Below are 25118 nucleotides of genomic sequence, written 5' to 3' on the forward strand. Positions count from 1 at the left end.
ATAAACACAACTGCTACTGTTGAGAGGAATTTTTTCGTCTTTATGAAAAGGATTTTGTTAGGGAAAAAAACTTTTTTAAGGCTATTATTTTTGTATTTCTGTCTCAAAAATTACCATGATGCAATGTTTTTTTTATCGATGGGATTTCCGTGTCCTTCTTCATCCTTCTGGATAGCTTCTGACTGTTTCCATATTTACAATTTTTCGAAATACTCCTGATCGGAACTTCTTATGCCTTTTATTTCATTTCAGCAAATACGGAACATCTCGGGAGTCAATCTGAGTCAATCGGAAGAAACTTCCGGGCACGGAATCATTTTCTATGCATTCGAATTTTAAAAGTTTATTTTCTGACTATAAAGACACTGTCGTGTTGGAAATAAGTATTGTGCAAGAAGGAAAATACGATAAGAAACGAACGATTCGTCGATACCGACTGGAAAAAATTCTAAGAGAAAAACGAAGCGGAATTACCGTTGGGTAAACCATGTTCTATTTTTAGAATTTATACAATTTCAAGCCTTTTTGGAGAAGTATATAGAAGAAAACTAGGCATAGTATGAACAGCAATAAAGAGCATTCGGACATGTCAGAGAACACGCATAATTACTCAAATATAGAAACAAAATGATTTAATGATATTTTTGAGGAAAATAAAAAAAAAAATCCTGGTCCCAAGTGCCTGTGTCATTTTCGTTAATTTTTGTTTCTGTTGAAATATGCCTTAACTTTGAATTACTTCTACTAAATTGTACTTTTCCTGTTTAATTTCATTTGATATCCACAAATAAAATGCATTAAATACATGAAATAGGTGTATATGTATCTATTGTCTTGCAAGACAAAAAATTCGACCTATATAAATCCGTATACATGTGACTTCTGGTGACCTTAATCCGCGCATGTGCTGTAATAACAAATCTGATTGCGAAGAGAAAGTTGTCATTCAACGGCAAAGAAGACCGATGGACTCAAGCCGTATAGGACAAAATTGAATATAAGGCAAGGATCCTTTTGAAATTTACGTATTGTGATATAATGTGGCACAAATATGGTCATTACTTATTTGAAAACTAATCAAGAAATAGATGAAGTGAAATGAAAACAAGACACGTGCTTACCTGTGTATCCGTTGTTGTTATTTTTTACCAAGGTTATTTTAGTATTTTTAACCCAGGTGAATGTCCTGTCGGCAATCTTCGGAAGTAATGGCGAAAAATAATTAGATCAGAGCTATCAATCTTCTTTGATTAAAAACACGTTGTTTTCACAATTAATATTCTGTTGGTATGATCGACATTTATTGCTTCAATTGCAATACTACAAACGTATTTCATTGAATTAGCAAATTTCAGTAGAATCAAAACTGAACAAATTTGGCAGCTAATGCAGCTTTAAAACCTGTTTTATCAAACAAACCTCATAGAAAACGTCTAATACCTATTTTAGTCATTTTAAAACAGTTGTACTGTAGAATGCAACTTTTAAGATTATTTTCACTTAAAATGGCCTTAACCGTGCTGTGGGTCCGAGAGCCTCTTGTTTATAAATTGAAAACACCTTTAAAGACCACTTTCTCCTAACATTTTGATTTTGAAATAAGTATTTTTAGGGGCGTGTTCATTCCATAGGAATGGTTTATGGTAGTCCTACCCCTCTGCGATGGAAACGTGCGTTTTATATTTGTGCAAAAGATAATCTGGAATCCCGGAAATTCGAAAGACATTCATTGCACTGAATCATTAAAAGCTTCAGGGTTAATCGCACACAAAGTGTCACTGGACGCACGGACAGCGATACATCATAACATGTCCCTAAAAACAAGTGATTTTTTTCCGAATCATTGAGCTAATGTCCATAAATACGACTAACTTTTACCATTTCCTGTAATATCATGACAGACCATTCTTATCTACGTGAAGACCTTACTTAAGATATACGTGACATAATTTCATGTCTACGTTGTTTTTAGACCAAAGAAGGGTCACTACCGATATGGCCAAATGACCTATGACAATAAAAATTGAGTTTAAATACGGATTTTCGCAGACAAGATGGCTGGCCTGGTAGTATTCTTTCTTTTGGCCACCTTATTTGGTAAGATTTTCGTTTCTAAAAGGTGAAAGGAATATATTAAAAATTAAATGTCACACTTGCAACCTGGAGATAACCCGATATTGAACACATAATGAGAGACGTGACGTGATAGTAATAGGATAATTAGTTGGAAAGAGTGAATGATCATGAGTGCCGAAGAATGCCTAGATTTAAAAAGTGTGCGGAACTTGTTCCGCGTACAAGTTAAATCTTTATGCGTTCTTGGCACGAGTGGTCATATTTTGGTTATTCCAATAAACTTGCTTGATTTTTCATGTCTCTTTTATATATTTTGATCATGAGATATCCAAATTTATATTGTAGAAAAAAGTTATGCAATATTCTGTTTCGGTGAAGTCTGCACAGGAAGTAACCAGGTATATATAAGACTTAAGTACCAGTTCATATAAAATTCAGACACTGCCAATAGTATAATGATTCATGGTAAAAAAAAAATAAAAACAACAAACTACTTTTTTTCAGTCTACACATGCTCTTTTTTACATCACGGTAATTATTTCTTTATTCAGATCTGCACTTTTGAGAAAATCTTTCATTTATCTCCCACTAAAAGCAACCTTATCAAACATGCTCAAGAACGATAACTCTTGCAAAGAGCCAAGATAACGTACAATCTATATGTTGTTTTTTTTTATCTCAAAAGAGCATCAACCAAACGAAAAACTTAAGGCTGTTTACGTGATCAGTAACTATTTCTGAACAAAAATTAAAACTGAATTTTATAGGATTTTGACAATTGCATGAATCACCTCCTGTCTGATTTTTATAAAGACTGCTTCTTAAAGACATCTATTTGAAGAAAGAAAAACCAAAACAAATTAACAAAAACTAGCACAAAAAACTGTAAAAAAAAAATCCTTTCTTTTGTTTGTTCCTAATTTATTCCTATGGTTCTGTCAGATAAACATGTGTTGTCAGATTTTTAAAACGATTTTAGACAAGAGAAATCGATTAACTTTCATTTCTAGAGTCTATCATAATGCATTCTACCTAATCTATCGTCAAATATATCACATCATTATAATGTTATACACGAATTTTACCATTAACTATAAAGTATAAAAATACATATAATATGTATTGAAATATTATATAATATATATTATATGCTGTACATGTTTCAGGGAGTTAACTTTTATTAGCAACATTAGATTCAAGTATATAGAAAGATCTAAATCCAAAAGTTGGTTGTAAACAAGAAAAGGAAAACAAATTCTGTCATTTTTGTTGTCAATAAATTTTTCAAATTTGGTAGTATAGCTCTGACGTAAAACCAGGCAGAAGCTTATAGTGATTCATGCAAATCTTAATCCCAAAGATCTTTTGAGGAAATCATTCAGAACGGCCTCATAGAAACTGTATTCGACAACGATAACACAAACTCAAGTTAGTCACTGGAGATATCAAAACTTAAGTTCCGTTACGTTCTACTAAAGGAAAAAAAGCAGGAAAATATCCCGCCAGATTTTTTCCACTACAACCAGTCAAAAATTATCTCGCTCTATTTGGCAGACCCAAGGTAACGAATACAGGAAGAGTTGTTTTTAGGACGTATCAATTGTGTTTGAACAGATTCATTGATTATTTATTTTGATATATTATAAATCATACCCAGTCTGATATTTAGACTGACCCATACTTAAATAATACTCTTAAATTTACTCTATTTCGACAATTGGGTTTCTGTTCCTCTTTAAAAAATAAAATTATGCAGGTGTAACCTGTAGGAGGACGAAATAGATTGATATTGTAGTGAATTAAACAATTTAACATTAAATATATTTTATTTTCCTTCATGATTTAACATTTTTAATAAGAGAGCTATGAACATTTTGACTTTTCTTCATTATACGAAACTAGTACTCAGCACTACATGTGAACTTCCTGTTTTAAAAAAAATCGGGCTCCCAGAACTTCTATTGTCAAAGGTTAAATTCATATTAATTACTGTTATGGTGACCGTCCTGTTATGTGGAGTAGGCATTTCCTATATAAGCGAGCACGGCATTTCTTTTTTTATTAGCTTGTTCTGTAAATGGCAAAAAGTTGTAGGCACATGCATGAGCGGTACTTAGTCAGCAGAGATCGTTGATTATTCATATTTATTTGAAATAAAATCATCATAAAAGTATATGAACTATTATAACAATAAGTAAGTGTGTGTTTTTCACCGCATATATGTAATTGTCTTTGGAACTTAGATTGGAACGAAAGTGAAAGCGGTGACATTGATATTAATGCGACGTTTATGGAACGCCATATTTATATCTATTCCAATTTGTAGATATCTTCTGTTTACTTTTATATAAAATTTTATTTTCAAGATATCTAGTATAGTTTATAAATAAGACATCTCATTATAAGAATTTTATAAGATATCTCACTAAGTATATAAGTTATTTCATAAATTTTATAAGATATCTTATAAAGTATATGAGATATCTTATTAATATAATCATTTAAGATATCTCTATTAGATATTTCATTAACTTTATAAACGATACCTACTTAATTACATAAGATATCTAAAATAGACCCTTTTGTGGTAAGTTTGTGAGCATTACTCAATATACACTTACGCGAGGTAGGGCTTGGGTAGAACAAAAGAATTTTCCTCGCGGATTAGTGTATATTGAGCATGCTCTACGCATGCTCATCGATTACCTACCGTTAGCACAAAAGGGTCTATTGGAATAAAAATAAATACGACGTGCCACGGAAGTTCTCATAATATAAGTATTGTTCGCACTTCCAATTTAGTTAAAACATATTTTATTTTTCGAATAACGTACAATGGGATTAGACACAAGTACATATTCCTCATGAAGTTCTTTTCCGTTAAAGAAATATACAATGATCTTATGAGCATGCGCTTACAGAATTATATATTTTTTGAAAATAAGTCATATAAAACATTTCCAATCATCTTTCGATATTTAAGATTGATATTAAGACGTTCAAGAAATCGTTTTAGTTTTTGAAATAAGCGTTGGTGACACTTATTGTTATTTTATATTCTCTTCGGACATACCACTTCTGGAACATGTAATTCTGCACCCCGCAAACTTGTACATGCATGTTGCCGTACGGATCTCCGCTCTCGCTGTGCATGCGGCCGCAGCTTGAACTTTGTTCGCTATTGATACGTTAAGTATGCCCATATTATATTGGATTGTTGAAGTTCGTAAATCTTGAAAATGTAAAAAGTCAGTCGACAAAAATCTCTTACAATAGATCGAGTATTCCAATGGCGCTAACTGGAATTGAGACAATTTGTGGGTTAATCAACAAAAGCTGTTTCGTTTTTTTTTTTTTGTTTTTTTTTTGCTGTTGTCTTTTGTTAGGGAGTGGCGGATGGTGGGTAAACTTTATTCATTTTATATTATCTAAATGTCGAGATTTATGGGTCATTTGAAAAAAATCCGATGACGGGGTAGATCCCTTTATTTATTAAGTAAAGGGATTCCATCAATCAGCCCATGTTTGCCCAATGTTTGCATACAATTCACACAATTTTCCAACAAGAAAGGAATTTCCATCTCCTGAACTCTGTCATCTCTCAGATCCGTCGATCACTGAGTCTTGCATAAATAGACAAATAAAATCAAAACATTCATTCTAGGATATATCTACATTCCATTCTACATTGTATCCGTATTTCCATTCATTTTCTATTCAATGGATGTTAAACTACCACAGCTCTGTTTTTTTTTATAATAGATCCTTTTGTGGCAAGTTGAAGAGCATGCTCAGTATACACACCCCGGAGCTAGGGTTTGGGTATAGTAAAAGAATTTTCCTCGCGGTAGTGTATGTTGAGCATGCCCAACGCATGCTCATCGATCAATCTACAATTACATGTAGCACAAAAGGATCTATTCTATAATTATGCATAGGTCGTTGTAAGAACAAAGCAAAATGTGAAAAATTATTCGATTCGATATTTGCATCACTGGATTCGGAGATGATAGGAAATCTTTCTACAGAATGTTAGAAAGTTAAACTTTTCGACAGCGTTATTTGCCCCTAAAGTATTCATTTAGTTTGCATTCTAACTCATTTCGCCAAAATTTTAAGTTTTTATTTTCATTTCTTCAGACCGATGGTACAAACAGTAAAATTACATACACTATGAAAGTGGTGTTTCTTTTCTGACCATATTTCACCCGCTGCATAATTCTTACAAAGACAGACATTTAATCGAAGGTTACTTTTATTTTTTTATTTGTCTCATATTTTTTTTTCTTTTCAGTACTGCCAAATATTTTTAGATGAACGGAGAGCGTCATGCTACACTCACCACGGGCACGGTGTAAGTAAATAACATATATTATTATATTGCGTTTTGTCTATCAGATTCTTTTCATACTGAAGTAACGACTTCGTTTATAATGCATCGGCTGATGTCTCGACCTACGGGAATGCACGAGACTTCCTGCGCAGAATAATGAATCGTCTAAAAATGGGACAATTGAGAAACAAAAAAAATTCAAGTACATGGCCTGAACGCCGAAAACTGGAAATGAAGACGATCTACATGAACAATTAATGTAGTGAATGTGAAAAATGAAAACAAGACGTGACACAAAAAATGCTAGCAAACTCACATCCAAATTACGCTGAGGCTCCGTCCTTATTAGGCTTACATGCAGTGACACCGGTCTCAACCGAACCTTTTTGGGATTGGTGGGATTTGGTTTACGAAGGTGTTTGGCTTCTAATGTTTTGAAATTGATGTGAAGGGTCTTAAGAGGATTACTGGTTTAGACAGATCATCAGCATATTACACTGGTTTTACTGTATCAGTTGCCTACACTTCAAGCCTTTACACTCCAAGTTGGATACATTTTGACATGTTGAATACATATATTAGGAACAAAAGCGCTGTTTTGTTTTAATTTTTGCTTAACCTTAATAAGTCAACACATGTTTTTGCATCTATATAGGGTTATTAGTTTTCACTACAAAAATATCAATGTACAGCTCTAATGGTGACCTTCGATATTTTTATTTCGGGGGTTGGGGGTCCGTAAAATCATTTTGTTTTGTTTTTGTTATGGGAATCGAATAATCGTTTCATTTAACTACAATGCAATACATGCAGCGATGCTATGGAATGTTATGCAGCTTTCACACGTAAGTTCAGAAAACGCTTCGATTCACATGGACATTTTGAAACGTTTCACCACGTGTTTTAATGATCATAATGTGTTTATATACATGGAAGCGAATGTTGAAATGCATATTGTTCAAGGTGTCCCCAAGACAATTCATAAAATAATAATATAACAATTAAGTTGAAAAGGTAGCACTTTTTGTAACTTCCAACACATTTGTTTCTTCAAAACTGTTGTTTTAATGTGTTAAAAAGCCTACCTGATCTATTGCTAAAGCTCAAGTGCACAACATGACTTAAAAGAGCTATCTCGGAAGAAAAACCACTAATATTTTTACTACCAATGCCGGACGGTATATGAATTTTATATGGTTTGGTTTTCAATTCAATATTTGATATTCACAGCACCACGAAGAGCATCAGATGTGTATGGGAGCCCACCATCCCGGTAGTCATTGTTTCTGTCTTGACCAGGCATGCGCTGATGCTATGGGTAATCACTAACAAAAACTATGCTAAAAACATAACGTGCAGTATGTTTCGATTAATATTTTTAGTATTCTACAGAAAATATGTTTCATTCGGATATTCTCGAAAAAAAATCGAGAAATGCCATAAACAAGCTCACAAAAAAATAACCCCCGCCCACGCTAAAATTGGAATTAAATGTTAAAACCCTTAAGTTTGACTATCTCATATGGTAGAAATTACACAATAATTTCATCCACATGCACATCTACATATCATATCTAACCCTCCTAAAATTTTTTTTACATCAAATGCATCGAACAACATAATACACATATTTATATCTTACACAATTTCATAAACATATCTCTTGTCCATTTGTGAAAGAGCTGAGCTTTCAGATATGTGAAAGGACAGGTCGTCCAATAGATAGACAGACAATGTCATTTATATATACCATAGATAAAAAATGTTGTCGCACGTAAGCTATCATGATCTAGCAGGGTTCCTTTTCATTTTTACATGTTATCTAACAATGAAACACTCATGCTAAAAATAAATAAAAATAAACATACAAGAACTGAAAGAAAGCAACTTGTATATAACTGAAGTTACTTTATATAGATTTGAATGAATTATAACAAAGATATAACAGTTTATTAAAGATTTTAACAAGAAACGTTCAGAAATATATTCACCTTTCAGCAAGGCAACTAGCGACTCCAAAGCCCACTCAGCCACCAGCCACGCAAGCTCCAACACAGTCGCCAACGCAGGGTCCAACGCAAGCGCAGACGACAATGGGTAAGTTATCTTCTTAGGCCAAACGAAAAATTAGGTTTTAAGTAGCACTCCATCTAAGAATCATGCAAAATGTGATTTGTGGAAGAAAAGCCTACATATTTCTATTTTTGATATTTTGTTTGAATTGCCATAGTAAACAAAAATAACATTCGGTTTTTTAATATATCCCGTATTCTTAAGAGATAAAAATTATAAAGAATCCACTGTAGATTTCAAAATTAAGGGAGATAACTCTGTAAATGACACTCAAATATAACAGAATCTATTGGATTTTCAATGTTGATTAATCTCACAAGAGCAGACAGGTGTGAATGAATAATTACACATTTCATAATATAGACCTATAAAACAACTTATTTTCAAAAATAAAAGTATGTAGCCTTTTGGGGTGTGTATCACATTTTTCAAATTTTGCATGATTCTTACAAAGGCAGCTACTTACGGACAATTTTGTGTAAGAATCAGGTAATGAGTAGCAGGCCTTTTTCTCATAAATATCAAATACACCTAGAAAACAACTAATAAGCTATTTAACTTTATCCTTAAGCATTTGTGACTTAAATATTTTTACCACTTGTATAATGAAAATGTGCGGGATTTTCCCGCCATTTTTCCATTGTGCATTTCATCTAAATTTATATAATAATAACTTCTAAGATAGGGAAGGTAGTTATAGGGGTTTCTTTTTTAAATAATATTTAACTTCGAATTAATGGGGAGGAAATCTAAAGTTGAATGTTCAATGTTTAGTGTTCATTGTCAATAAAATTAAATGATAGAGAAGGCACCCAAAATTAGGGTAGGTAATATATATTGCATTGCTCTGTGCCGTATACATTTTGTTTTTTTTAAAGTACCCAAGACTAAATTTGATACGATCTCCGAGTATGCTAAGATCCACGTAGATGAACATTTTAACCACTGCAGACAGGTCTTTCGAAATTCTCGTACATTATGTTTGAAAAGTGAATACTGTTTAAAACACCACCCCAACACCAAAAGGTTCTGGCCCCGTGCAGGTCCGGGTGTTAAAAGAATAGGTCTGCAGCAGTCCTAAGCTTGTCGTAAAAGGCGACTAAATAGTGCTCAGAAACCTAGCCGGGGGCTAGGCGCTCTGTCCACTGAGCAACTGGGATGTGTGCCCCAGTTGGTGGAATGGGGTACCCCTGGCGTGTTACATGCTGGGGTTGTCAGGATATCATACGGAAAACCTGACCGCAAACCATAGTGGTCCACCGTGTTGGGAAAGATGCCACGTTCTTCGCACGTTAAAGAACCCTGCTATGGTATTCGATAGGAGTAGGAACCTTTGCGCTCCGCTACAGGAGGCTAAATTGCCCGACCTTACCCATCCCTCCCTTTTATCTTGTGGCAATCAAAATTTATCGACCCTATAATCCTTGTGTCCCATCCCTTTTTAAATTTCATCATCATCATTTCATGTTCATCGCCTGAATATAGCTGAAATATTGCTGCTCGGGCGTTAAACCCCAATAATCAATCCGTCAATCAAAAGATTCTGAAGCGTAAACACCGGACGCTCTCCGGGGGTTTGAGTTTCCTATTTACTTCATTATCATTTTACTACCCACATACAAACTATGCAGGGAAAGATTCAGGGGGCGGAAGATCTTGGTGTGTTGAAAGCCTTCATACAATTGATACGAGTCAGTGCATAAAAATATTTTCTTTTAAGTGATGGTTTGGGTCTACTTATTTTGTCATAGCCTAGTGAGATCCGACGAAACTCTGCCACAACCGTCCCCAGAAACAAATGTAGCCACCTTCTTGGTACATGCATACGGTTCACTCTGCTATGTACATGTATATATAATTCCTACATTCCAGATCTGATTTCCTAGGAGGATATTTCCTACAGCCATGAACACTACCGATTTTATATACGCGAAGAACTTCTATATGTAAAATACATGTTTAAGAAAACACAATACCAAATCGTGTAAAGATGAAGTACCTCCATACCTCCATACCTGCACTAAAAGTTCATTATAATCATAGCTATGGCTCCGAATAGCTCAAGATTTTATAGACTCGTCTTAAGAGCATGGTGGTCGTTCAGCATACACAACACATTCCTTCGCCTGGTAGGGTTTGGTATTGAACAAACTACCGAAAATGTATTATTTCTCACGGAAGTAAATGCTGGACAAGTACTACCCGGCAGTTGTGACCAATAGGTTTATTTATTACCTAATTATAAGGTTTTATCTTGTTTATTAAATATACACATATTTTTCTCTATTTTCCAAATTTATTCAGGACAGGGCGATCTATTGCACTGTCGATGTACCTTTGCACGATGCAATAGTCTCCTTGAGGAGTCTATTGCACTGACCCCGTAATGACCTTTATCTAAGCCTTTTGGTTGATTTGATTTGATTGAACTTTTTCTAAGCGCTTCATTGAATTGGAATTTACACACAAAAAACTCGTGTGTAAAAACGTAGATGTGACTCTCGTCTGCCAATTCGTAAACATGGAGCGGTCAATTTCCTATTCCTGGTCGAATGGTTGTCTCTTTGACATATTCCCTATTTCCATTCTTTATTATATCTCATAGACAAATTTGGTAATAAAACAGTTATTAAATGGATTGGATGCAATAGACCAGAAGATTTGTCCTTTGGTACTGAGAATGATCAAGTGTTCTATTGCACTCGGCCGTTGGCCGTTGTCCTCGTGCAATAGAACACTTGATCATTCTCAGTACATCAGGACAAATATTCTGGTCTATTGCATCCAACCCATTTAATGACTTATACTATTTGCCAACGGGCACTAGATGATCTACTCTTATGCACATACCTGTGACGCTCACACATATACTGTATACATAATACACATAATGCCTGTAGTAGAGGGTGTTACGCTGTAGTATCACACGAGGTAAATATACCACACGAAACACCCTCTACTACAGGCAGTATGTTTTATATTATATTGAATACGAGAGTGCGATATATCATGACGTCGAAGGTGATATATCCTAGAGGAGGGTGATATATTGTGTGATACATCGCTGCCGCTGTGGTGATATATCGATCCGCCAATCACATGTTCAGTTGGGGCGGGGCAAGTAAGGATTTGCAGGGAATAGCCTAGAATAACTCATCACCCATTATCCAATCAGAAATTAAGATTTTTGTATGAAGTATAATATATTGAATATATCATCTATCTATGGTATGACCAAGAAAGTCCCAGTTAGTACAAGAATTAACAAATTTGAATTACCCACATTCCTTGTATTTTTTTATATGCGATTTTGTAAAAAAAAAAAAAACAGACGTTCTAGAGTGCCTGAATTGCTCACTTAGTACAAGAATCACTTGATCAATAGGGAGCATCTTAGTTATTTACCGGGTTTTAATATATAAAATTAATCGCTCATAGTATTATGTTTTACTTTTCAAGGGCAAGAACTGACTTTGGTTAACAGATCTATATGAACATTAGGCATAGGTCGGTCTCTCCATGCCTATCAATTTTATCCTGTCAGAATTTAGCTCAACCCATGTGTTTACGAGTTTTTTCTAAAGATCTCCCATTTGACCCCCTATGGTCTATTTAAGTAACATTTGCCATGGTTTATGGCGAATCAAAGATCGACACACACAGATTGCTCAGGATATTGTAAGGTACATTCATGCAAAGTTTTATTATAATCCATCAGGTAGTTCGAAAAAGATTTTCAATGTTGGAAATAAAAAAATTCTTGGAAAAAATCCATTTCAGGACCCATAACTCATTTATCCTTCGATGGATCTTTCTGAAAATTTCAACATAGGTCCAACTTATCATGCTGAACAATTTTATTCCAGCGATAGATTTTAGTTTTTTTTTAACAAACTCCTGAGTTACTTGCAAAATTCTGTAGTTTGACCCTTATGGGTTTTTTTTTGTAACGGCGGCCATGTTTTTCGCAAGATCGAAAATAGCCACGCATAAATTGTCAAAGATTTTCTAAATAACATTCATGCTAAGTTTTCTTGCAATCCATTTAGTAGTTTCTGAGGAGAGATTTTTAAGTTGAAAATGTAAAATTCCGGGAAAAAATTCCATTTCAGGACCCACAACTCATTATTTAGTCAATGGGTCTTTCTGAAAATTGTGGTGTAGGTCCATTCCATCACGCTAAACATTTTTAATCTCTGCAAGATTTTAATCACATTTTTGGTCACATTCTATTTAGTAGTTTCAGAGGAGAAGATAGTTTAAAAGATTAACGGACGATGACGACGACACAAAGTGATGGCAATAGTTCAAATGGCCTTTTGGCCTGGTGAGCTAAAAACAAAATGCCTTTTGGTAAAAATTCTCGAAATTTTTTACTTCCGCAAAAACACAACAGCGTGACCAGTATATCTATAGTACAGTACACGAAGTTTTGTTTATTATAGGGGCGGTGGTAACAACACAAGGATCAGGTGGTGAGTACAGTCATATTGTATTTTCAGGAAGTATTTTGTGTGATGATCATTGCAATTTGGAGTTTTATCCGAAAATGCGGTTACATTTTTGTGCGGTTTTGATCAATATAAAAAATCAATCATGTTAAAAAGTTCTCCGAAGCCAGTTATTTCTGAATTTACATTAATTCTTGTCCAGAAGCGTCGTAGAGATGTACCATGTATATAAAAAGAAGGAGATTGACAACGAGGGTTTGCGCTAATGAAAAAACGGACACTTTTGCCAATACGTGAAAGACATAGTCACTAAGATATTTTTTCCACAAAAAATTGCCTTCTATTTTTTTTCCATTGTGAAAACTATAAGTTTGATTCGATGTATATGTTTTAAAACATTTTTAATATTTGGTATGGTCATTGTCCTAACTTTGAAACTGTTCATGTTAGGGGAAAGTCGAATAATGGTCTCAATAATAAATTGCAGTGTCGGATCCAGAGGCCGGGGGTTCTGGTAGTCGAACTGCCCTTTTTGCTTTTTTTTTCATTTTCATTTGGAGCAAAGAAGTGAACAAAAATGAGCAAACAGTACCTTAGAAACCGAATTTTCTGGAACCTCTATATGAAACCCAACCCCCTTTTCAAAATGTATGAATCCGCACCTGGATTACATGCGAGAAAATGTGTATGGGTAGTTTTAGGTCATACAACCACCAGGACCTGTAATGTCACTGCAAATAAACTTTTTCTTCGTTAGTTAAAAATACTTGTAGTATAATAGTAAATCAGGTTCAATACATTTATAAATTAATAGTTTTTTTATTATTATTACTACCTTGATTTATGGAAAAAAACATTGCAAGAATTTGTGAATGATGTGTAAGTATTTGTAAGAACCAGGCAAAATCAGGCAAAATGAGAAAAATCAGAAACATGCATGTCAATACCCCACTGATCTGACAATATAATTTCCCTCAAGGATGCTTTCTCTATTTGAAAAGACCATCTTTTGATGTCTGCATCATTGGATTTGCTTGTAAATTTTTCAATAGAATGTTAGAAAATGAGATTTTTTACAGAATTTTCTGCCCTTGAAAAATGTTCATTTACTGTGCATTTCAATGAAATTATATCTCAATGCAGCAACATCATACTGAAAATATTGGTTTTTTTTCCTTCATTCTGATCGTGCAAGTAGTCACATTACACTATCAAAATGATGGGGTTTTTTTATACTATGTTTCACCCACTGTCTGCTTCTTACAAAAACTGACACTTAACAACGTTCATCTACAACGCACGGAACAGGTATTGGAGCATATGTTTTTCGTTTAACCCATTGCTTATTGTCTGCTTTGCTTTATGTGGCTGCAATTTTTACGACCAAGAAAATCAGGACAAATACAAATATAAATACCAGTGAATTCAACAATATCAAATATATTCTACTGGCTTGTCTTCTAATCTGCTTTATAAGATATTTAGTACCAGTCTTTGTAAGAATCATGCAACTTTTGTAATATGTGATACGCCTGAAAAAGGCTGCGCGTTTTAAATTTTTGTTATTAAGTTGTTTTGTGGGTCTTTATGATGAAATGTATTATCATTCATTCCAATCTGTCTGGTCTTAGATAATCCACATTGAAAATCTAATACTTTTATTGCATTTTAGTGTCATTTACAGAGTTATCTCCCTTTTTTTAATTTTACAGTACATTCTATATGTTTTTTTTTTTGTCTTTTAAGAGCACAGATTATATGAAAAGCCACATGTGATTTCTCTTAACCATAACATTTTAAACAAAATATAAAAAAAAATATGTACACTTTCCAGCCATGAAACACAAATTTGCATTATTCTTACTTGGAGTGCTACTTAAGATTTCAAGACATATTAGTTAATCTAAGACATAATGAATATGCCTAAGATTAACTATCAGTAAACAATGATTCAGTACAGATGACATAAATATACCGCAAATCTAAATTGCATTTTGTTTATGACCAACAGGTGCGGTGCGCCGAATGGGACTCTCGTGGTTTTGTACTCAAAATTCAATTTTGTACAGACAAAAGTGAATTTTGTTCAACAAAATTGAATTCTAATTAACAAAATTTATAACTTACTACAAATTTTTAATTTGGTGTCACAAAAGTCAATTATGTGTCACAAAATTCAATTTTGTGAGACGAAAGTCTATTTTGAGTCACAAAATTCAATTTTGTTTGACAAAATTGGATTTTGTCACAAAAGATAATTTTGTATGCAAATTGAATTTTGTCTCACAGTATTGCATTTTGTGACACAGAATTGAATTTTGTCTCACAAAATTGAATTATGTGACACAGAATTGACTTTTGATTACAAAAAGATCAAGTCCCATTCGGCGCCCCGTAACAGGCAATTGAAAACTAAATATAAGGACTTAAACTAATTTGGACAAGATATATGGAGAGTCTCTTATTAATATCAACATTGCAGAGAGACAACAAACCAGACATTTTGATTACATTTGAGTTATTCTCAAATTAACTAAATTCTCATATGTACATTTATACAAATCGGTTCGCGTACGCACGCCGTTTGTGACGTTATACATTAAGATAACATGTATGAAAACAGCCCCGCCATTGAATTTTTCATTTTCTCATTCAAAATGACGTTGACTTCCAACATTAGTATAGTATAATTGGATTTTTATTTTAACTCTATAAAGGCATTACGTTCCCGTGTACACTTCCAAATTCCGGGGTCTACAACAAGGATATATGTTCTCATACCCCCTGTCGAGCTGACCAATCAAATTTCAGGATTACCTGCCATATTACACTCCAACAGAATATCAATATATTTGTATACAATGTATATACAATATTACTGCATTTTCAAAAAATACAATCTGTGTTTGTGTATGAGGTTTAGGGACGGGCATAATGCGAATTTCAACGTTACACGCCGAATACATTGAGGTATATTCGTAGATAATTGTGGGCGTGGCCTAAAGTTGTATGCACATTGAAGACGATAGTTACAGGATAAAAAAATATTTGATACTGAAAAGTTGATTTTCGCTTCAATTTCCGTCAGGAGTTTCAACAACAATGGCAGTGCTGACACAGTCTACCATGATACAGCAGACGACGACGACGACAGTCCCAGTGTCCGTAGGTATGCATGCACATACAGTACAACTCGAGTGAATTTTGTGGCATCAGGAAACTCCCACAATCGTTTCAAAAAAGTCTTAGCTTTCTTTGTTTGCTAAAAGTTGAATGATATTCTGGCTTCCTGTTCAGTGGCGGATTCAGGGTGAAGGGTGCACCTTTTTTTCTCTTATTGGGAAATTTGTCATTTTCGCATGTAAAATTGACAAAAAAGTGGCAAATAATGCCCTACCTCACTTATCCTTTTCATCCTGACACCCCCTTTTTCTGAGGAACCTCGGCTAGCACCCCTCCTTTTCAAAGTGTCTGGATCCGCCAATGCCGGTTGCTGGTTAGTCGTAATCTGCTACTGAATAAATGTTGGTGGGGTCAACATTTTTCGGAGCGTTTTGGGAAAACAATTGAAGAATCGACTATCAAAGAAGAAATTTTAAATAAAAATATTTAAATTTTCAATTGGAAGACAGAATAATGCAAAGAAAAAAATATGTGTAATATTCATCCAGTTAAAAGATATCTCGCTGGACCATCTGCCAACTTTATATTGTATACTAGTATGTCGGCATCGTTCTTGCCTCTTGTGTCTTCTTTCTGTGGTTTATTCGCAGAAGAGTCAGATTTGTAGCTTTTCACATGTTGAAGCTTTTTCGTAAAGATTAAAACATGCTCTTCAAATTTAGAAATGCAACTGTATAAAATCAACTTTAGAACTTAATCAGGGGAAACTTTCAATTGTTCGTTGCTCTTCATCAAAATTCTTGGTAAAATAATTACCGGTAGAAAAATGGGTCCTAATACAAATATACTAACATGATGGATAAAAGGTCAGGATTGACTCTGCTGTCGCCAAGAATAAAAAAGATTGACTCTACAGTCGCCAAGAACAAAAAAGCAGTAATATTCCGATCCAATCTCGCCCTCTATTATTATAACAGAACATCCCGTGTTGTTTGCAGGGTAGTCGACGAGCATGCTAAATAAACACTTCTGCGAGAGTTCTATCCAAAGCCATGTATGTTCGTCGACTATCCCACAGTTAACCCGAAAGGGTCTATAAAATTTTAATTTGACGTGCTTCAAAGTTCTTCATGCCATGGTACATGCACAAGTTACAAACACGTGACCAACATTTCGTGTAACACATCGGCTACGTCAATTAAAAAAATATGAAGAAACTAGTCCTATTAGAAATGAAATAAATCACGGAAACTCCATTTTATCATTGTTTTACCACGGGCTGACTATCGCTCGGGGTTTAACAATGATACATAAATGGCCAGCCCGTGGTAAAACAATGATAAAATTGAGTTTCCGTGATTTATATCCTAATTTTGCTCCGACAGTCTTTTGGTTTCAGGACCAACCTTGTGCCAGGATAACGAATCAGGAAACTTCACCTGCGTTAGCTATAATAATCAGTTTAATATGTGTGGGTCTTTAAATCCAACCCTTCAAAAAATAGCAAAGGACAGATGTCCAAAGTTCTGCAATATCTGCGGCGGTAAGAACCATTAATTTAAGAAGAAGATAGACCGCAGCTAAGGGATATAACTCTTGAAATCAGTGATATATTTGTATCATATTCATGTTCATCAAAGCTTGCAAAAAATGAGTGTAAGTTACTTAAATGCTTATACGTGACATTTATGTAAAATGATTTACACAAGCATAACAATGATTTGTAATAACCATAGATCTTAGCTTTCTAAGTTACTTAAGGAGGAAGACCTAGGGTAAGGGACACTATTCTTACAAATCATTAAAAGGTTTGTATTGAGCATTTTGCATCAATCTCATTTAAGCATCAAAGTAACCTGGACTGATTTCATTATGTTTCAAATAAAAGCTTGATAGGCTTTTGTGACATTGGAAATGATACAAACATATCACTGATATCAAGAATTATTTCCCTTACCCTAGGCCTACCTCCTTACTTACTTGCATGACATTTATGTATTTACACAAACATACCCATGCTTTGTAATAACAGTAATGACCTTCAATTTAAGTTGATTTTTTTCGTCCGTTTTATTCGGTTTCTTTGCGCCGTTCGTTCTGTTTTTATTGTTTGTCCTCCGCCGCTACACGAATTCCAGTGTCCGTCCGCAGGTCACATGACTTTCCTAAGTAACCGCTCAGTGGATTGTGTTCAAATTGAGTAGGATTGTTGCTCACCAAATGTAGTTGATCGAATTATGCCGCCATTTTGATTCAACAACTTTTACAGGAGCTATGGGAATTTGCACTTTATTTTTTGGGGGGCGTCGGGAGCATGTGGCTACACGTACACATAACTTTCTTCTTTGTCTTTGTTCTATGACCTTCAAATTGTGCAATCAATTGAATCGACTCGGTCATTTTGAGGACAACTATACTAAATATAACCTGGGATGCAGATAGAGAAATTTCTTTTCCACATTGTTCCTAATTGTGAATCAAAATAGGACAGATGTCCAAAGTTCTGCGGCGGTAAGAACCATTACTTTAATAAGAAGATAGACCGCAACTAAGGGATATAACTCTTAAATTAACACTAGCAAATTTGTAATCAATAATTTACTTGGCGAAATTTGGCGCGAACAGAGGATCAAAGAAATAGTTTGTGTAACAAGTGAAACAAATTGGAATCTGATAGGAAACATGATTTAGTTGAAAATGAGCGGCTTTAATCCTAAAATAGAGGACAAACTTTAAACAACAAAATATTTTGCCAGAATTAATTTAAACATATTTTATTCAGTAATAATTCAAATACAATAAATATACAATCAATATAATAATTATATGGCAAGGATTCAGAAACAAGCAGAGCTTATACAAAGTCCGTCTCCTTACAACAAGGACGTACTGAATTAACGTAGTACTTAGGCACGCTCACAAGTTTTTTTGAGAAAAAAATATTCTTTTATATAGAATATGATATATGGAAAAAAAGAAACAGAAGATTGAAATACATTATATGTACAATGGTTGTATTTAGGTGTTCACAAATATTTTACTGTCTATTATATACTTCTGCCCATTTGTAAAAAGCTGTATGTTTTGGTCTTAAGTTAGAGCATCCGACCCATGAAGCAAGATTTTGGATGTTAATGGAATAGGAAGATCATAGGAAAATAGATTAGTTTCTCGAATGGCTGCATACTTATTACAATGAAGTAGATAATGTGCTATCGTTTCGGGATTGACGTGTATAGTATGTTTTTTTTCTAGAATTATTAAGAATAAAGAGGTATTTGAGCAATTTTTGGTTTTATTGTGAAGTTGATGGAATTACTAAAATTTAAAACATGAGCCCTGCTGCTTGTTAAAAATAAAGTTAAATATAAGTTTCTAAAGCCTTATGTATTGTTCGTAAGTATTCAAATGAAGATTTTTATGTTGCATGCAACTTGTGATAAAAACTTAACCAAATGTCAAATGTTGGCAAAATTACGCACATATAATCACAACGTTTGCTAGAATATTTATGTTTTAATCTAACACTCACAGGGAAACGGTCAGGCAAAATAAAAGTTAGCTTTTGAACATTGTATTACTACTATAAACGTATGAATTTTCGCGGTATACTAATTTCCGCTATTTTTGCGGTGGACAGAAAAGTGAAAAAATCCGTATCCGTGAAATCGATTTTATCACTATATTACTATATCACTAAAATTGATACTCGCGAAGATGTTCACTTGACAGAATCCGCGCAAATTAGCAACCACGAAAATTAATACGTTTACAGAATTTGGACTATAATGCAAAATTTTACTTTAAGAACATCGATTTCTTTGTTAATTTGTGTGTTTGTATTTTGTTCGTAGTTTGTTTTTTGAAGAAGAATATTTACTGCTTTTTATGACAGGAAATGGTACTGCACCTACCCAGAATCCACTGTCAGGTATGTCCGATCAATAGGAAAACTGATGAAAATAATTTCCACTTTTAGCCAAGTCCGCGACCCCGCCCCTTTTCAGAATTTCTGGATCCATTAATACAGCAAACGTTGAAGTGATGAAGACATTTTCTTTTTGAGTATAAAAGTAATTCTAAAAGATGCAGCAGTTGACTTTGCAAAACGATTAAGTCAAATTACTAATGACGTCAAGATAGAAAATAGCAAACATGACGTCCTTATTCACCACATTTGTTTTTTAATTACGACCTTTTATGAAATCAGTATCTTGAACATGTAGGTGTATGTCTATATGCCTGACAGCTCATTATTCTTTCTGAAAGACTACTTTCTTCATATCTATTTGTCAAGAGTGTGTGTGATATTTTATGAATTATCACTTGATCTATAGATATATTAAGAATGGCATAAAATTGGACGTGTCAAAATTAGACAGAAAAGAAAATGTAAACGGGTGTTGTACCAGGGACGTTTTGCTGTGGCGACAGTCACCATAATCTGTAAAAATATCAGTCGTTGGCAGTCTATGGACCTTCAGTTAAGGGTGAGCAATTTCGCACACCCGGAGCCTGACTGTCTCCTGAAACGACTAATTTACCCGCTCAGCAGAATTAATGGGCATAACACTTGATGTATAAATGATAGGATCCTGACTAAGGACCGGCACTGAAGATCGACTGAACTAAATGCAGTAAAATGTTCTTGATGACGCTATATACTATTCGAATACATAGACCGTATATTTTAAAAGAAAACTAACCTTTTCAACCGAGGCAGCAATTATCGGCTATGAGCGATGCTGTGTCTTTCTTTTAGAATAAATATACATAGAAAATATTAATTTGCAACAATAAGACAATTGCCGTGAAAAGGAGACTTAAAAAACATCAGACAGTCGTATTACACTAAAAAAAACATGTACATTTCGTATGATTTAATTTCTGAGGGTGACAGTCTAAATATTATTGATTTATTATCAAAACTTTATGTTGAATCGCGGAGTGTGGACCAATCGATGTTATTGACGTCATAGTATCGAACCAGGTTACACAAAATAACCTGGTCTGTTCAAAGAAAACCGACCAATCAAACTTTTGTTACAAATCAAATAAATTTATTTTTTATCTATTAAAACAGGTCCGACAACTCTACCACCATGTGAGGATCACGACTCCAGATGTACCCAGGCAGTTTATTCATCTATTTTATGTAGCGCCTCCGCATCGCCCGATACAAAGGCCTACGCCGTGAAGACATGTCCAAAATCATGCAACTACTGTAAAGAATACTATGGTGGGTACAAATTCACATATTACGAAGCCACCTGGTTGTTTGGGTTGATATTTTGATACTTTGTACTCAAACCGCAATAATCTAGATATTTTTAACTAGGGATACTATTGGGTAGCATGGAAGCCTGACGTACAATGAAAGGATTTTAAAAAAATTAGCAACTCTTGTGCACGAGTTAACAACGTCGAGAAAACGCTTGCCGCCGGGCGAGCACAAATCTTGTATCATGTTTTTTATATTTGATATACTAGTAACTACACCCTTCTTTTGCACAACTCGATTGTAATTAATTTCCTTCTCTTGAAATCATCCATACTTTTTTTCAGTTGACTGATACGGTAAAAAACGTCAGATTCCGGAAATATTTTTAAAGAAATATTGGGCAAACTATTGAAATTAATTCGCTTTTATTTAACAGTAAAATGTACACGTGTGTATGTTTGAGGGTGGGGGATCATATCCTCCCACACATCGTAACAACAGTAATTATTACTACTTATTTCAGAAGTGTAATTGTTCCTTTTTGAAATTTGTTTTCAGCTTCATTGACTGGTAAGTATCATATCTTAATATCAACAATACTTTTTTTCATTTTCCCCAATTACCCGTCTTTGAAAAAAAATAATCAAACATGACCACTTTACTTTTCGGAGTACCACTACCGCGTTTCATTCATTGATGCGTTATTGAACAAGAGCATGATTTGCCGCGTTTATCTTGCTTTAGAGAGCAAACATTTAAAATTGCTGGACTCGAATTCAGAAATGAAATTGAAAAGTTTTAACACTATTTTATACAGTATGTCAGTCTTATTGAAACTAGATTCTGCTAATAGACATTTTCGTGTGAAGTGATTAATTCCGCGAGATAGGGCTTTGGTAGACCTTGCTCATCGACTATCCCACAGATAACAGGAAAGGATCAATTGTTCCTATCAGTCACTGCAATAAGTTCTAACAACACTTGATTAAGTCTGCTTTCTGTTCATTGACCCTTTCAGAATCCTCGAATTACATAATGCTTTCATAATCCTGAAAGCTGAAATCTGATTGGCTAAATTAAGAGGTCACAAGAACAGGAAGTACAATGGAGGGTTTTAATTCCCTACATTAAGTGGCTTTCTGTAGCAATTAGTATGTATAATTTTAACATTGATGAGCAGTCTCCTCCGCAGACCTATTTACCGTTCTTAAATACATACGTATCATTCCCGTTCTTAAATACATACGTATCATTCCGCTAGATAATTCAAAATGAATGCGCGTTACCCATTACAAATGCGCGAAACTGTTTACGAAGCACTGTTGAAATTTGCTAATGATGCTGGGGTTTATGCTGAGTATAGCAGAGTTAAAAGCTTTTAAATAGCAAATGCGCAGAAGATTGATTAGCGAAATGTGTTTATATCTACAGCTCCAGCTAAGTGTAATGTATGTGGAGATCTGACAAGCCAAATTCCATGTGGGCAGTCGGATATATATCAGAATACATCTGTCAAGACATGTAGTTCTGAAAAGTTCTGTATGACTGATGTTTACCAGGATAGCAAAGGAAATACAGATATTTTTAAACGGTATGTTCGTTGTTTGTTCGTCTGTTCGGTTTGTATGTGCGAATTTTTCATTAAGCAATAGCTAGCCTTTTTTTTTTTTTAATAAAATGCTAATCAGTGCCACTTTTGGCATAGGAAATGTTCTATAAACTTAAATTATTCCTTTTGCAAAAAAATTGCAAATTACAAAATGTAATCACAAAAACATACTTGTTGGTGTTTTGTTATACTGAGAATTTATCTTGTATATGAAAAGTATTCAGCTATATTTAAAATTTTGGTACTTTAGTATCTGATCTAGGTGAAATATGCATGGAGAAAGTTTTGCGCCAGTTCCTGAAAGCAACAGTACACAAAACGAGTGCTATCTTTAAACAAAAGATAGTCGACGTAATAAAATTTGTTCTTTTTCTTGTAATTTTCTACATTCATTCAGAAATAACACATAGCACGGAATTTCAATTTTCGATACAGTTTTTCAAACACCATTAAATTGTCAGTATTAGGCCAATCGGGAAACAGAATTGACATTTTAAAAGTTCAGTCTACAATGCCAAAAATTGCTTTCAAGGATTTTTTTTCATATTGCGAACAAAACATACACTGGAGTTTACTTTGAACTCAATGATTGGAAGGACCATCGTTGCTGTCCTTTAAAAATTGTAAGAATCCGGCAAAATGGATAAAAACCTAGTAATGCATTTGTCAAAAGCCCTTCGATCTGACTATAAAACTTTCCCCACATAAGTCCTGTATTTCCAATCACTGGTCCTTGCATCACTGGAGATTTTTAAAACCATGATTTTAGCTTTTTATGTAATTATCTTTACCTCAGAGGTTCAAGAGAAATCACTCGTGAAATTATAACTCAGTTTAATGAAATATTACGGAGAATCTTGTCTTTATTTCTTGATTCTGATAGTACCACATCCAATTTACACTGTCAAAAAAGTTGGTTATTTTATCCACGTACGCTTTCACCCACCGCCTGATTCTTACAATGACTTACACTTGACGACTGTTTTTTTTTCTATAGATGTGTTGACGAAAATACTTGTCGAACAAAATGGATCACAGAATCAGCTGACCAAGACTACTGTGCAAAATATGGCTTCGTTACCAACGCCAATGCTTTCGAATGTCACTTCTGTTGCCATGGAGACGGCTGCAACACTAACATAATGCCCTCAGCATCAACGCTAGTTTCAAAAAATTAGATATGGAGTTATGGGTGTATTGTAAAATGTTGAATAAAATATTTGGATACATTTGTTTTAATATTATTATCGGAGGCGCCAGAAATGGAAGCAGGCGCGGATTCAAGGACGGGCGTACCGGACGTACGCCCGCCCTAGAATTGAAAAAAAAACCTTCTTTTTTGCATAAAATCTTGATTTTTCACAAATTTTAACCACAAAATTTTCTTTGATTCTATTTACACCCACCCCCCTCAACCTGAGATCCTGTATCCTCCCCTGGGATGTCTATGGTTTCTAAATGTATGACAAAAGAACAAATATGGTGAAACAAATCAGTTAATATATTCAGTGATCATCATTAGGTCTTCACCAAGTGCAAACACACTAAATGTAAGGAAGCTCTGAAGTCCCGAAAACAAAAGTGAAACATCTACAGCAGCTGACGATTGCACTGGTTCCCGATCGCAATATTCAGTATGGTGACAGTGTACGGCTAGTAGCTAATACCTGGAACGTAGTCCCGGGAACTAGGATACAGAACGATGAACATAATTCCTCAAAATGACACGACGACACATTAATGACAAAAATCTAATGTTTGTGGACAGGCACATTTCTGCTGTGGGGTCACACTAACTTTATACAATGTAAGGCCTTAACAAACCTCTGTTAATGTCAAAAATGAACTGAAACAATGAGATTCAATCAATAAGGGGCTTATCATATGTTTATGGGGGCGGATGGTCAAAATGTAGGGGGGTCAACCTGTTTTGTGTAGAAAGTAGGTCACATATTTATTTTTTTTTTTATTTTCAAGGAAGAGGGTAAATTTTTAATGCTGGGTACTTTTTTCAATTTTCTGAAATTCAGGTCCAGAACGTTCACTTCTAAGTGTAGATCAATGCTTCATAGACCTTTAGTTACATACATATATGTTTAAAACGCAAACTTTATACCGGGAGTATCAAAATACAGTAGTCGGACATGAATAATTATGTATGTGTCCTCAATTTAGTAGGTTTTCGCATGATTTGCTTATAACCTGCATGCACACGTGTACAAGAAAAAATGC

General features: G+C 34.3%; 1 protein-coding gene across 4 annotated transcripts; it reads left to right on the forward strand.

The window, feature by feature from the left end:
• Positions 1–1946: 1946 nt before the first annotated feature.
• LOC148597970 (uncharacterized) lies at positions 1947–24115 on the forward strand. Of its 4 annotated transcripts, XM_088560304.1 has the most exons (13): positions 1948–2097; positions 2422–2474; positions 6371–6430; positions 7640–7727; positions 8408–8506; positions 12928–12957; positions 16022–16102; positions 17456–17599; positions 19952–19987; positions 21140–21295; positions 21836–21847; positions 22709–22868; positions 23884–24115. In XM_088560304.1, exons 1-13 carry the CDS (start codon positions 2055–2057, stop codon positions 24062–24064), a joined length of 1143 nt encoding a protein of 380 aa, XP_088416430.1. In that variant the 5' UTR covers positions 1948–2054; the 3' UTR covers positions 24065–24115. The 4 variants fall into 4 exon arrangements, with proteins under 4 accessions (XP_088416432.1, XP_088416433.1, XP_088416430.1 ...); XM_088560306.1 differs by lacking the exon at positions 17456–17599 and having other exon boundaries at positions 1947–2097; XM_088560305.1 differs by lacking the exon at positions 16022–16102.
• The last annotated feature ends 1003 nt before the right edge of the window (positions 24116–25118 follow it).

This window comes from Perna viridis, chromosome 14, assembly GCF_037379345.1.
Source record: "Perna viridis isolate PV_CMFRI_1.1 ecotype Kerala chromosome 14, ASM3737934v1, whole genome shotgun sequence".
Classification (NCBI taxonomy): Eukaryota; Metazoa; Mollusca; class Bivalvia; order Mytilida; family Mytilidae; genus Perna; species Perna viridis.

Coding starts and splice junctions, on each gene's coding strand:
- LOC148597970 (XM_088560304.1), top strand. CDS start 2,055: ATGGCTGGCCTGGTAGTATTCTTTCTTTTGGCCACCTTATTTG. Junction 2,098..2,421: donor TCTTTTGGCCACCTTATTTG/GTAAGATTTTCG, acceptor TTTATATTGTAG/AAAAAAGTTATGCAATATTC. Junction 12,958..16,021: donor AACAACACAAGGATCAGGTG/GTGAGTACAGTC, acceptor AATTTCCGTCAG/GAGTTTCAACAACAATGGCA.